Consider the following 15002-nt stretch of genomic DNA (forward strand, 5'->3'; position numbering starts at 1 on the left):
CTAAGATTTTACGACTTAAAACGAAAGACGAAATCTGATTGGCTGGTAGAACAAGGGAACGAATGTGATTGGTGGTCACTTGATTATAATTTTGTCTCCGGACGCCATAGTAGTGGAGCCAAAAGAGAGAGAATTATCGAGGAAAGGCGACGAATTGCTATTCAACCTCAGGTAAGACGCAAGCTGCAAGTTTAAGTCTTGTGATTTATGTCTAAAGGAGTGTAAAAGTATATGAAAAGTTTACTTTAAAGATGCCTGTGAGTAATTCAAACTACGTTTTGGTAGCTGGGCAGGAAACCAGATCACGAGCTCTTTGTCCTCTGGCTATTGCCAGTTTGACTTTATATTGCGTCGACATTCATTAATAGTAATAATTTGCTTCGATCCACATAAATTAGATTAAGTCGTTAAGTCTTATAATATATGGTTTTCTTATGCGTTATTTAAATGAACGTGCTGTAATATAATTTTAAACGCCGTTGTGGGAAACACGTGACACTGCAAGGCAATGCCGCCTTCTTCAGTCGCTGCCGAACGCGACTGTACTAGACCAACTCACAGCTTCTGAGGAAACCTTTTTAGTGGTGCAGAGGTAAATTAAGTTTAGTGTACATATTTTATTAGTGATCAGTTGCAGTGCCTATGCTGTCGAGCGTGTGGGATATCTTGTAGATTTCTTAAGTTTCTGACGATTAACAGATTTTTCACCTCGTGCATACGACCGGGCACATTTCGCACCCCCACCTGGAAACGAGGTCGAACGCAGCTGACGAACTTGTCAGATTTATGTTAACATTTTTTAGTCAGAGTGACATAGCATACATAGATATCACTTTAGCTGTGGAATTGTTATTCTAGTAGTAAAGTCAGTAGTCGCGAATTGCGTTGCGCATTGTTAATTGCGATTGTAATGACAAACGTGGAAAGCATGTGCGACTAACCCCGTAACCTAGTTTTTGTTAAAGGCCGAAGTTTTCTGTCAGGACAGAAGACAGTGGTATCGCCCGTGCGAGGGAAGGTAGGAGTACACGCGATGCTATTTGTGTCCAGTCGTCTCAAATTACTACTGTACCTGGACAAAGGCGGGGTTAGAGATCCGAGGACACCGCCGACCCGCCTGCAAATAAACTTCTTCCTCCTCCGACCATTGTACTTGCCTCAGGGTCTGAGCGCTGAGGCGAAACGACTTCTATGTGAACCTACTGTCACAGGCTCTAGCCTAGCAATGCAATGTCTTTCTGAGCTGAGCTTTGATACTCTTAGCGACGTGCCACCTCTCGTTGATGTTTCTAACACCTTTATTTTTTACTAACTTATTTATTGTCACGTTACGATCGTGAACGTGTTCTTGAATTCTAACACCTGACTCATTCATACTTGCATACATCCTCTCGCATTCCCACTGCCTCGTGCCGCTGGGTGCACACGTCGTCCTCTTTGGTGATATGCTGGAGGTTTACAACCTTGTGAGTCGACAGTCCTAAAGTAACATGATCAGTGTGATACGAATTTTTCCGACAAGCGTGCCGTGCATCTGTCATCACACTGATCCCGTCGTCCACAGGAGACTGTTCTGCTGCAAGTGCAGCTCGACGGACTGGCGCTTCAAGACGTCAACGGACTGCAGAAGAAAACCGTGGCAGCCTTTTCCTCAAAATGTATCGCTTCACATATCCCAAATTGGCAAAATTAGAAATTTTTTTATATTGAATGGGGATGATCCCGACGTAATGTACGCAAGGTACATTCTTCGATTTGCATCAAAATAACGGGTGTCACCTAGTGAGGGACGACGAGCTCCAGATGATAGTATGTCTGTTATGCACAGCCCAAAGTGATGATCAGCACATGCCCATCCATTGTTGAATTATTCACTTCGAGCGAAGAGGTGCACGAGACTGAATGTGCATGAACTTGATCAATAATATCCTTCACCTTGTCGTGCTCAACAACAACAAACATGGGATTGCTGATGATGTTTGTTCTTGCATGGGTACTTACCACTATCTTGACTGCATGAGGGAAACTCAGGACTTTCACCGCTCAAGAAATTATCCAGTAGAGAGGACACAAAAGCAGACCGTGGAGGGACTTACATCCCGATTTTTTTTAGCCAAGTTCAAACTTATCATATAAATATTTTTCTTGCTTCTTCGATCATCAAAAAACAGCGTGTATCTTTTGTTACAGCATTATACTCGTAGGTTTTTAACAGTGCCGTCCGCCAAAGTTTTCTTACTGCGTTTCTTCAGTGGCGTTGGGTTTTTCTCCATTGTAGACCGGTCACACTGTTTGGTAAATCCAGGTAGCGAAGTTTTGAGCTGAGAAATCACTTCGATGTTCCTCCCCAAGAGTTGATCGCAAAAGCCTCGAGTTTGCCTTCAAACTCAAAATCGAAACATCTGGCACGTGGCATTCATGCATTCGATTGGTCAGACATACCACGTGTCCTACCATTACAACCAATCACACACTTACAGTTTAGTGTATGACGTAGGTGCCCATCAGCCTCTGCGTGTGTTACGTTAATTCAATTGCCTAATTGTCTTAGTTATTCCGTTTCTAGTTCGCGTTGCGTAACATTGTCCTTTCTCTTCACGTAATCAAAGTACGTAAGTTTCGCTCTAAGACTTGTCTGTTACGACGCATAACACCTCGTGGCTACATCTCACCCTGCCTTACGTCACCGTCATGACGTGGAACGGCCACGTGACTATCTGACTCTTCCAGGCTCGCATTCTGTCCGCGTCGTGCTAGTTTGAGTACAATTTTTTTTATTTCATTCACAATGATTTCTCTGCGATACTGTGGGTCGATACTACCACAAGTAACATCATCAGTGTGATGTGAAGTTTTTCCACATGTGTGCCTTGCATCTGTCATCACACTGATCCCGTCGGTCAGAGAAAACTGTTTTGTTTGAAGTGAAACTGTTACAGACTGGCGCTTTTCACAAATGTATCATGTTACATGTCCCACATTGGCAAAAAACATTTTGAAAATATGAAATGGCGATAATCCCCGATGTAGTGAAGGTAACATTCTTTCACTTGCAAAGATAACTGTCACCCTAGCGGAGACTCGTTACAAAATACAAACGAATATTATGTCCGGTAGGACAACCAAAGATATCAGCACGTGATTCCACCCATTTTTGAAATGTTCACTTGAAGCAAGACGTGCACGAGACTGAATGTGCATGAACCGTGACTACAATTTTCTTCACCAACAGACAAACATGGACTCTGAGTTACAGGTGTTACAGGTGTTACAAGTGTGAATTGTTCCCCATTTGTAAAGGTACGAACATTGCACTCAAAACAGATGTACTTTATGTCAGTCACCAGATGAATAACCTGAATATTGTGATATTATCAGACCTTATGAGTGAAAGAAAGATATAGAGAGATTGAAAACAGATACACGAAAGCATCAAAAATAAAGTTTTAAAATTCAGCTTGTCTTTGGGTTTGTGTATTTCCGCTGTTCATCTCTTTCTCCCTTATTTTCTTTTTATTTTGATGGAGAATACATTCAATTGCCGGTCCTAACTCTGACTGTGACAGTATGTTCAGTTGCCAACCGGTTTCACTCCAGCTTCTCACCGCCAACCAAGTACTCGGCTGAGAAAGACGGTTATCGCCTGCGATCTCCACCCTGCCTCGGGCCAGGGTAGCAATTAGGGAAGACTGACCGCTGGTACTGACCCCCGTTACTTTCTCTCTTCCCATCGCACGGGCGAAAACCATTTGAAAACACGCCCATTCGACTTCGGCCTTTAAAGGCCGAAGTCGAAATCGGGCGTGTTTTCAAATGTTTCGCCGTGCGATGGAAGGTAGGAGTACACGGGTCAGTACCCAGCGGTCAGTCTTCCCTAATGCTACCCTGGCCCCGAGCAGGGTGGAGATCGCAGCGATAAACCGAGCCATAAAACGTGTTTCCGAGTACTTGGTGTTGGCGGTTAGAAAGCTGGAGTGAAACGGTTTGCAACTGAACATACTGTCAGGGTTAGGACCGACAATTGAATGTATTCTCCATCAAATAAAAATAAAAATAAAAATAAGGGAGAAAGAGATGAACAGCGGAAATTACACAAACACAAAGACAACCGCATTTTAAAACTTTATTTTGAATGCTTTCGTCTATTTGTTTATATCTCTCTATATCTTTCTTCACTGATAAGGGATGATAATATTCAATATTTTCCCCTGGTGACTGACATAAAATACATCTGTTTTGAGTGCAATGTTCGTACCTTTACAAATAGGCAACAACTCACACCTGTAACACAGAGCCCATTCACCATCTACAACAGCGGCCCCACGGTCCATGTTTGTCTGTTGGTGAGTACGACAAGGTGAATAACATTGTAGGTCACGTGCATACAACATTCAGTCTCGTGCACCTCTTGGCTCAAAGTGAAGATTTCAAAAATGGGTAGAAAAGGTAGAAAAGCGAACCTCTGCAAAGACCTTGGCGCCCTCAGCTCAGTGACTTTCAGTGGAATCTGAATGTTACGTAAATCATGAGATGAAGGGGATCGAATGTGTTTGAAACTGTACAAATAAATTAAACGAGTTTCAGTTGCAAACTATATTTAGCAATAAAACGCCTTTCTCATCCGACTAGTACTTGATGTAGGGTCTTAAGAAAAGTGAGGCGAAACGGCTTCTATCTGAACATACTGTCTTTCCTTACATCTTTCTTTTTCTCATAAGAGGGATAATAATATTTAATACTTTTTAGTTCATTCCTCCTGATAACTGACCTAAAGTACACCTCGGTTTGAGTGCAATGTTCAAACTTTTACAAATGGCCAACAATTCACGACTGCAAACATAGTGCCCCCACGGTCTCTTCTCTTCTTATCTAACCCGCCATTGTGCTGGTGGAGGTCATCGGTGCTTGTGTCTTCCTGAGTCCACAAAACCGAAAAAATGAAATAAAAAAAAAAAGTGTACTCAAACTAGCACGACGCAGACAGAATGAGAGCCTGGAAGAGTCAGATAGTCACGTGGCCGTTCACGTCATGGCGGTGACGTAAGGCAGGGTGAGATGTAGCCACGAGGTGTTATCGTCGTAACAGACAAGTCTTAGAGCGAAACATACGTACTTTGATTACGTAAGAGAAAGGAAAATGTTACGCAACGTGAACTAGAAATGAATAACTAAGACATTTAGGCAATTGAATTACGTAACACGCTAGAGGGCTGATGGGACCTACGTCATACACTAACTGTAGTGTGTGATTGGCTGTAATGGTAGACACGTGTATGTCTGACCAATCGAATGCGTGAATGCCACGTGCCAGATGTTTCGATTTTGAGTTTGAAGGCAAACTCGAGGCTTTTTGCAATCAACTCTTGGGAAGTGAGTTCGCAGCTCAAAACTTCGCTACCCTCTGGTCAACCGTTACGCCTCAGACAGAAAACTTGGGAGAATAGGGACGCAAAACCAGAAAAGTGAATCAAAATCCACTCAGAAGACTGACTTTTCTCCGTGTGAGTCGGCGCTGATTTTTACGTGAAAAAACATCAGGCCCACTGGTAAAAAATAACTGTTAGTTCAAGGACTATTTTAACATATTTTACAGGATCTTGGATTTTACCAAACAGTGTTTACAATGGAGAAAAACGCCAGACGCCACTGAAGACGCAGTAAGAGAACTTTGGCGGACGGCACTGTTAAAACCTACGAGTATAAATGTTGTAACAAAAGACATACCTTGTTTTTGATGTACGAAGAAGCAAGAAAAAATATTTAATGATAAGTTGACTTGGGCTAAAAAAAATCGGGATGTAAGTCCCGGTCTGCTTTTGTGTCCTCTCTACTGGATAATTTCTTGAGCGGTGAAAGTCCTGAGTTTCCCTGCAGTCAAGATAGTGGTAATGTACCCATGCAAGAACAAACATCATCAGCAATTCCATGTTTGTTTGTTGGTGAGCACGACAAGGTGAAGGATATTATTGATCAAGTTCATGCACATTCAGTATCGTGCCAGTCTTCGCTAGAAGTGAATAATTCAACAATGGATGGGCATGTGCTGACCATCACTTTGGGCTGTGCCAACAGACATACTATCGTCTGGAGCTCGTCGTCCCCACTAGGTGACAGTTATTTTGCTAACGAAAGAATGTACCTTGCGTACATTACGTCGGGGATCATCCCATTCAATATAAAAAATTTTTCTAATTTGCCAATTTGGACATGTGAATGATGCATTTTTGAGAAAACGGCTGCCACGGTTTTCTGCAGTCGTTGAGTCTTGAAGCGCCAGTCCGTCGTAGCTGCACTTGCAGCAGAACAGTCTCCTGTGGACGACGGGATCAGTGTGATGACAGATGCACGGCACGCATGCCGGAAAAATTCGTATCACACTGATCATGTTACTTTAGGACTGTCGACTCACAAGGTTGTAAACCTCCAACATATCACCAAAGAGGACGACGTGTGCACCCAGCGGCACGAGGCAGTGGGATGCGAGAGGATGTATGCAAGTATGAATGAGTCAGGTGTTAGAATTCATGAACACGTTCACGATCGTAAACGTGACAATAAATAAGTTAGTGAAAAAATAAAGGTGTTAGAAACATCAACGAGAGGTGGCACGTCGCTAAGAGTATCAAAGCTGGATGAAAAAAAACTGGCGCAAGGTAGTAAAAGTCAACATCGGCAAGACGTGGCATCCTCAGCTCAGCGACAAGACAGCAGCGGTCAGAGATCATGTGTACTGGTGTATAGATCATTTGCGATGGCGACCCTGTGAGACTTAGGCACTTGTTGGATGGATGTATTACACATTTCCAAAACATCCATGACCAGTGTAAACCAAGCCTCACCTTGCAGGCATCGCTCTATATACCATCTCTAATAGTGCTGACTGGATCCTGCTGCTGTCAAGCTGCTGAGCGACTTTTCTACACGGCCATGTCCTGTATAAACATCCTGAGGACTACGTGATGTCTAGGGACACATTTTATGTTGAAAGTTTTAATAATATATGTCTGATGTATCTGCCTAAGCGTGTTCATATTAAAAGCCCGATGCACTATGACATGCGCATGGGTCTCGCTGTTTTAGACTGGAATGAACATGTTGATAGAGACTCTACTTCCAATTATAACAAAGCAAGTGTACAACACAATCGGAGACAGCTTGGACAACGCACTTAAAAAAGAAAACTTATAATTTAGTAGAGGATATCTGGAGATGTTTGTCGTTGAGCAATACAAATTTGATTCCGAACATGAGGAAAATATGTTAATTGAAACAGACAGTAGTTCGGATGAAGATTTGGAAATTAATAATAAATTTAAATAACAAATTGATTAATGAGATAATAATTTACCATCAATGTTTGTACTTTCAAAACTGAATTGTTGTTACCACGGTACAGCTCCACACCGATAAATGTATTGTCTATATAGACATGTTCCTTCCAGTCTAAAACTGCAAGACCTACTCGTCACTCGCATGTTATAGCTGATTTTTATCTTGTTCACTTTACATGTTTGTTATTCTGTGATATCAATTGAAGGATCAGTAATAGTGTTAAATTCTGTGCTTCCATTGTTATACTGGTGATTTTGCTTTGTTATGTATCAATCTGTATGGCCTCCAGCCACTGATTTTGTTTGAAAATTCAAAAATTCAGTTGTTTTTATGTTCGTGTCATTTTCGCTGTTCATTCTTCTCTTCTTTGTATATTCTAGTTTTGTTTGTTGGTGGAGAATACATTCAGTCCTAACCCTGACAGTGTGTTCAGTTGGAAACCGTTTCACTTCAGCTTTCTAACCGCCAACACCAAGTACTGAGCTCAGCTCAGAAAGACATTGCATTGCCTTAGCCTGTGACAGTAGGTTCACATAGAAGTCGTTTCGCCTCAGCGCTCAGACCCTGCGGCAAGTACAATGGTCGGGTAAGAGAGACGTTTTATGGCCATGCTACTCGGCGGTGTCTCTGATCTCTACCCCGCCTTTGTCCAGGTACAGTAGTAATTTGAGACGACTGGACACAAATAGTCAGCACCGCGTGTACTCCTACCTTCCCTCGCACGGGCGATACCACTGTCTTTCCTCCGGACACAAAACTTCGGCCTTTAACGCAGGGTGGGGATAAGTGTTAGGTTGCTCAGCTTTGATTTAGGTTGTTTGACTTTAACTCACTGGTCAAATGCAAATGCATTGCAAAAGTAAACGTGTATACTAAAGGACAATGAAATAAGCGATACCAAACAGGAAGCGCTGACATTTAATGTCTGAATTTATTATATTTTTTCAACGTGGTTTGATAAATGATGAACATCAAAGGGAAGAAATTAATTTTGCTTTTAGATAATTTTTAGCATATAAAGCTTAAGTGAAATCAGATGTCTATTATTCATATTTAATGTGTGTTAATTTGATTTGGGTTGTAACAATAAATTTTTCTCATGTAGCTGTGTACTCTCCTGATGGCAAACAAAATGAAAGTTATAAGAAAAATGAAAGAAAACAGTATATATGATTGCATTTTGAAAACATCTTTAAGCGTAATTGCCAGGATGATTACATTTTGTTCCCTTACTTCATTTTCCTTTTGTACACAATGGTGGCACAGAGGTTTTCTGAAAAACTTGACACTAAATTTGACAAATTATGCTAAAACATTCTAAATTGAATAAATTCTTTTACTGCCACAATTAAAATGATAGCACTCTTTGTACAAATTTATGGAAATTAAATAAACACAATTGCACGTTTGGGTTGGGGGTGGGAAGATTGGTGTTTTACAACTGAGGCCATATGACTAAGCAGCCAGCCTGTCAACTAGCAGTAATCAAGTTCTGATTACGTTTCTTAGTCAGGGCTAGTGGTCATGATTTAGACAAATAATTCCATTATTTCTGTTTTCTTTGTGATCATTTTTTTCAGAAATGACAAAGGAGTCCTCTAAATAGAAACTTTGAGCTTTGGGCTGAAAATAAGTACTTCTTTAGCAGAAATGTTAAAGTTTTCGAATAAACTGAGTGGCATTTTATAGTGGGCAAAGTCTGCGATTCTATTTTTTTGGAATTCAGGGGAGTTGTATACATGTATTGAATGTTAAAAGGTAGCAACATTAAATTGCACTTCAAATTTTTAAGATGGCTAAATTTAAATGAGGAAAATTGTTAGTTTTTACTATTTTGAGCCAAGTTTTGAGGATAATTATGTCAGTGGGTGGAAAAGGTAAAACTTCACTGCTATATTGTTATATGTATCTCTGAGATTTACATTAAATTTTATACATGCATATAACCTACTAGCCAGTGCACCTGTTTGCATCCCACTTTGTCGTGGCATGGTTACTTATAACAGCTGGAAGTTAGTCAAGAGTTATGAATCCATTTTACGCTTGCTAAGTTTCGAATTTTTTAAAATTGAATATACTCTGTTTCAGAATGACTGTTAAAATATTCATTGGAAATCTCAGCTCAGAGACACAGGCTGAAGATGTGCGCGTACTTTTTGAGAAATATGGCACTGTAGCTGAGTGCGATGTCCTTAAAAACTATGGATTTGTTGTGAGTAAAATTTTCATGCTGCTTTTTCTCTCTTTCTACTTTTGACATTCTGGGTGTTTTTGTTCTCAGCCTAGTTTTTCTACAGCCATGATCCCCAATATAAAGGTCAGCATTTTTAAGATCATTAATAATTGCCACAGTCTAAGCAAGGTCCTCTCAAAGTACAGCCCAGATCATACTTTTATCCTGCTCAGATGTTTCTCCAGCTATACTCATAGACAATTCACAGTAAAGTGCTTGACTTTGTTTTCAGCACATGACAGATAAAGCTTCAGCAGATAATGCCATTGCAAATCTTGATGGCTTCAATGTGAAAGGGCAAAGGATGAGAGTGGAGGTAAGAATTTGATGGCAACTTGAGCAGATCATTTGGGTATGTAAGGAACTGCACAGAAACCTTAGTTAAAGTTTGATACATAGTTATGCAGTTCCCATTGGAAGAATCTTCACGGTATTGAAAGTGCCATCCCACTTAAAGTGTCACAAATTGACCTTTCCCCAAATGGACCAAAGTCTCCTCCCAACAAGCGGGTTTTCTTGTCACCGGCCGATCGTTGGAACCGGAGAGTGTTTTTTTTATATATATATCGTGTTGACCGTACATGCGCGGTCTTTTCTGTTGGTTGCAATAAAAATGTTTAGTTTTGAAAACCACTTCGTGCCTATGTTCATTACAGGCTGTGGATTAGTTTTCGGTGATATATTAATTTGGTGAAAGGTCAATAGTCTTTCATGACAGTGAAGGTCGGTTGCGTGCGTTCATGATTTTTTTTTTTAACTAAATGCGTGTTACAAATTTTTTTAATCACATTCCTTACATGACGTTGATTTTAAAAATTGTTTTGGCGGCTTTAATAAGTTTCAGGTTCGGACCGATCCTTTTGGTGCACAGTGCTGAAATAGCGTTTACTATTTGTTGTTTGCGTGTTCAGTGTTTCTGTGTTGAAAAAAGAAAGTTGCTTGAGGTACTCCTTGGCACTAGAACCTAGTAGAGAAATATTTGTATCAGACAGTTTAAATTTATCATTGGTTTCTTATTTTAAAAGTTCGTTCAGTAAATACAGTCAAGCATAGGCAATTGTGACCTAACGGTTGCACAAAACATTTAATGTTTTTTTCCTTTTTATTTAGAAAAAAAATGTACGCTTATTAAAGGGAAAAGTGAGGGGGAAATGTAAATTGGGCTTTCAGACAGCTGGCATTCTGAAACATTAAAAAAAAATTCTAAATGGTCATTCACTTGTTCTCAGAGATCTGAAGTAAAAATTAGGCTGCTAAGTTGCATTGTTAAGTGTAAGTGCTTCGAACTAAATGGTCATCAAAACACTGGAATCCTGAAATTAAAGATAATGCAATAAAATCTACAAGCACTGTAAACATTAAAAATTGGATCTTTGACTGCTTTGCTAAGCTTGCTTCATCACTTAAGACTGGTCCAGTTGTTCTGTCGCAATTTTTGGCAGTGCACATCAGGTTTTCTTTCATCAAAGCGTATGCATAATAGCTTGTGTGAATCATCACAGAGTTTTAAAAGGTGGGTGTAAGCAAAAAAAATTCATTTGCAGCCCAACATTATTTTGAATGTTTCAAAATGTCAGTATCAGCTAGTCTAACATTTCATTTCCCTTGCTTTTTCCTTTTAGTTATTGAATGCGGGGTGGGGAATGTCACTTTTTCTGTTATACCCATAGACTTTAGGTGTTATGGCAAGTCATTGCCAGACCACTAGATTTGGGGATGGGAGAGGTTTATGTCACATTAAGCAAATAGTTGTAAACAATGCATCATAGATATAATATGCAGAAAGTTGTATTATGAGTCACTTGTACTTGCTTGGTGTTTTGTGTTCCGTTTGTGTCATTTTCTTGATGTGTGTATATTGACCAATCGATGCGCAATGCACATCGGTGCGATCAGCCTGTACGGTTTGCGTGACCCAACCAGGGTCAACAAGCCCCTCCGCCAGTGACATCGCTTACAGATCGCTTACTACGCCTTCTTTTGCACTCTTTGCAGCTCTCGACTGGCAAAAAGGGAAATCCGAAAGGCGACCGCAAAGGGTAATTACCGAACTGCCATTCCGTTCGTTCAGTAGTGTATCAAATGTTAACCTACACGAGACGCTGGCTCCTGCGTGGTGCCGTCCGTTACCAGTTCTTCCGACAGGCCGTTTTGATGCCTTTAAGAGTAGGCTTAACACCGTGAAGGAAGACTTTTCTCCCGAATTTATGTCCTTACTAACATCTGTGTGGTCCAATCTCTTAGCTTTTTTGTTTTTTTTTAAATATCCTAGCATAAGATGCAGTTTAAAAGCATTTCTGTTTAAGATTACAGGTTTCTCATGTATGAAAGTTTTTGGTTATTCTTATGGCTATAACTGTTTAAGTGGGAAAGTCCACCCTGATTTATGCTTAAAATCTATCTTAGGTATTTAGAAAAAAATGGCAAAATAAATTTAATTTCAGTATTATAATGGTAGGGGAAATGCATTTTGATGGTTTTATCATAACCAGATCAGCTTATAATATACTACCTGAAATGTTTTGTCATTTTTTTCTGTATGGATAAGTAAAGGTGAGTGTTTTTATTTTCGCTAAATTACTCAAATATTAAGTTTAGACATTGTATTTGAAATAACTCCACACAGGATTGCATGTTAGCATGTTTATAGATTTTAGAGACTGCATATTTGTATTTGCTTTTGGTAATTATAAATATTCTTATCAATTTTTAAAATAATAAGATTTCATGTTATTGCATACTTAAGATAAATGTAGTAATGTGGTATGCAGAATTAAGGAGAGTTAAAAGTATTTGCTTGCCTTAAGAAACATTATGTTTGTTTCAGGGGAGGCTCGCGTGGTCGACCTTACCCCCCAGGCCCTCCTCCCAGGGAACGCTACTTGCCACCACCAATGCCTTACGATCGTTACGACCCTTACTCGCGCTATCCGTACCCAGAGCGTGATCCATATTATAGGCCATTGCCTCCAGGTGATCGCTACCTTCCTCGTCTCCCACCACCAGGTGATCGCTATGCGCCCTTGCCCCCTCCAAGAGACAGGCTTATGCCAGAGGAGCGTCGGCCATATCCTGATCCACGGGACCGCATGCTTCCACCTCGGGATCGCATGCCACTATATCCAGAGGATCGTTCTGCCTACGACAGGCTAAGGCCAGTAGAGCGATCACCTTTATCCTCTGACCCTTACTACAGGGAGAGGTCTCCACCAGCTCGTCCACCTCCCGAGTACTATGACAGGTAAATACTGGTTGCTGTGCTATAGCTTGTTAGTGTTGGCTTAAATTCTTGGCAGAGGTTGGCCTTCCAGAAATTCCACATGTACATTTTCCATATGTACAAGTTTCTCACAGGATGCTGAGGGTTTTATGGCTTATTTTCTTTTTTACAATTTGCAGAAAACCCCCACTGGCTCGTGCCCCAGCTGCTGATGCAGCAGCCAGCCGTCTGAATACCACCGCTTATCCTCCTGCTAATGGATATGATTACTACCGCCAGCCCCCAGAGCGCAGTGATTTTAGAGCCACATCGGCTTCTGCTGGAGACTATTATGCTCCATCTCGTGCTGGTGCTGGCTATGATCGTGGTGCAAGTGGCGCTGCACAGGCTGGCAACACTGGTGGTGGCTTTGGTGTGCAGCAGTCACAGGCCAACAAAAGTTACGACAGTCAGTCAGCACTGCAGACACAGCCCATTTTCTTCTAACATTTTCTCCAAGTGGCATTCTTTGCAGCTGCTGAAAGGAGTGTTGTGTTCTTTGTTTGCTGTCCTTTTTACCTCTCAAAGTTTTAAGTGACACAAGATGCGTAGACTGGATGACAAAGGCTTAAATATAAAAGGGAGGGAGGGAGGTAAAACAAGCTCATTGGCTTAAACAATTGATGATTCTATTTGGAATGTTGGGGGAAATGGAAGTAAGGATTTTTTGGGCGGATATCACAATAGTGATTATGGGGGGAACTGGTATGAAATAATCAGCCTGGATAGGCAGTGGTAAGCTATTACAGCCTAGCAAAAAGTTAATGACAGATGAGTTTACACATGCAGAACCAAAACGTGGAATTCTGAATTAAGCATCTGGAGACAGAGCATGGGTTTTTGCCCGACAAAAAATTAGGGGGAAAAAACATGCCTCTTCAGTTCACTGTAAGTCCCTTCTCAGGTGAAGATAAGAGGGCAGTGTATTATTCCACAAGGTTCTGTCATTCTGCTGCTTTGCAACTGGCTAAAACAAAAAATCCAAGGTAGTATGGTGTGGGGGGAGGGCGGCTGGTTATGGGATGGTCTGATATGAAATAATGCACTCGGGTTGTAATGAAAGAACAGTTTTGGGAGCAGCATGCTCGAGTCTTCCATAATCTGCTGCATCCACCATTAATGCTTGGGAAGTTTTCAGGTTTTAAATTTTTATAACATGACTAGCATTTTTCAGCAGCTTTGTAAAATCATGTCAGGATTTAAAAAAAAAGGTGAACATGCTTTTAGTTCAACATTTGTACATCTATCCACTTTTTGTAATGTCATCGAGCAGACTGGTTGGCAGGTTATACAACTCCTGTTTTCTTCATAGAGATTCCAATCGCAAAATTTAGTTGTGGCAAGGCAAAAAGTGCTAGGGTCAGGATTTTCAGTAGCTACTATATTCACAATTCTTGCCTTTTGCCAAAGGATTAGAAAAGAAAGGATTTCAAAACCTCTCATTGGTATTGAAAGAGTTTATGTTTCTGGTAGTGTCTTAATGTATTTTGTAGACAAAAGACTTGATGTCTTTGAGTTTTTCCAGTTCTTGATGCCATTTTTTCCATTCCTCATTTAAAACCAGAAATTTGCCAGTATGTGCTTCATCTCTTCATAGCTTGCTGTGCAACAAAATCTTTTTCTGCATGCTTCTTTTATAAGTTTGAAAACTGTCGTTTGTAGACCATTGTTAACGCATCGTTCCAAGTCTGCCAACAGTATAAAAGTGAGATTTGAGTTGATCCATTTTCCATATCTTAAACGTGCTTTTGGACCAAACCATTTTTTTATGATTTACTAAGCACAGTTTTTACATGGTAGTTGTGACTGATGGTCCCTGGTCCATGCATGTTCACAGTTTTATGAACAAACCAAGTAGTTCATTCATCATGTTGCTCATTATTTGGTGTGTCATGTCATCATTTCATGTGTACAAAAAACTACTTAAATTTTTTTTTTGTCTGTTCATAGTAGTAAAGTGCATATCCTTTTGGATTAAAATCATGATTCGTATGTTGAGTTTCTTCGAATATTTTTTAAGTATGCTGCTGTTTCATGCCCTGCAAATTTATTCTACTTGACATATGCTGATAGCAATGGTATAAAAAATGTTTCAGGAAGTATAGCTCTTTTCAAAATAAGCAAAAATAGTACAATCTGTGCTAAAAAAAATCCATTGCACTCAAAGGGATTGAGAAT

The 15002-nt window shown here is 40.4% G+C and overlaps 1 protein-coding gene across 1 annotated transcript; it reads left to right on the forward strand.

The window, feature by feature from the left end:
* Positions 1–39: 39 nt before the first annotated feature.
* LOC112570957 (RNA-binding protein 14-like) lies at positions 40–14816 on the forward strand. Its single transcript, XM_025249713.1, has 6 exons — positions 40–171; positions 9421–9544; positions 9798–9881; positions 11561–11604; positions 12393–12806; positions 12965–14816. The coding sequence occupies exons 2-6, from the start codon at positions 9422–9424 to the stop codon at positions 13269–13271; spliced, it is 972 nt and encodes a 323-aa protein (XP_025105498.1). The 5' UTR covers positions 40–171; position 9421; the 3' UTR covers positions 13272–14816.
* The last annotated feature ends 186 nt before the right edge of the window (positions 14817–15002 follow it).

The sequence above is a fragment of the Pomacea canaliculata genome, linkage group LG8 (assembly GCF_003073045.1).
Source record: "Pomacea canaliculata isolate SZHN2017 linkage group LG8, ASM307304v1, whole genome shotgun sequence".
Classification (NCBI taxonomy): Eukaryota; Metazoa; Mollusca; class Gastropoda; order Architaenioglossa; family Ampullariidae; genus Pomacea; species Pomacea canaliculata.

Excerpts from the sequence above, each read along its gene's own strand:
- LOC112570957 (XM_025249713.1), top strand. The coding sequence starts at position 9,422 with ATGACTGTTAAAATATTCATTGGAAATCTCAGCTCAGAGACACAGGCT. Across the intron at positions 9,882-11,560 it reads GGCAAAGGATGAGAGTGGAG|CTCTCGACTGGCAAAAAGGG; the intron begins GTAAGAATTTGA and ends CACTCTTTGCAG. Across the intron at positions 11,605-12,392 it reads CCGAAAGGCGACCGCAAAGG|GGGAGGCTCGCGTGGTCGAC; the intron begins GTAATTACCGAA and ends TGTTTGTTTCAG.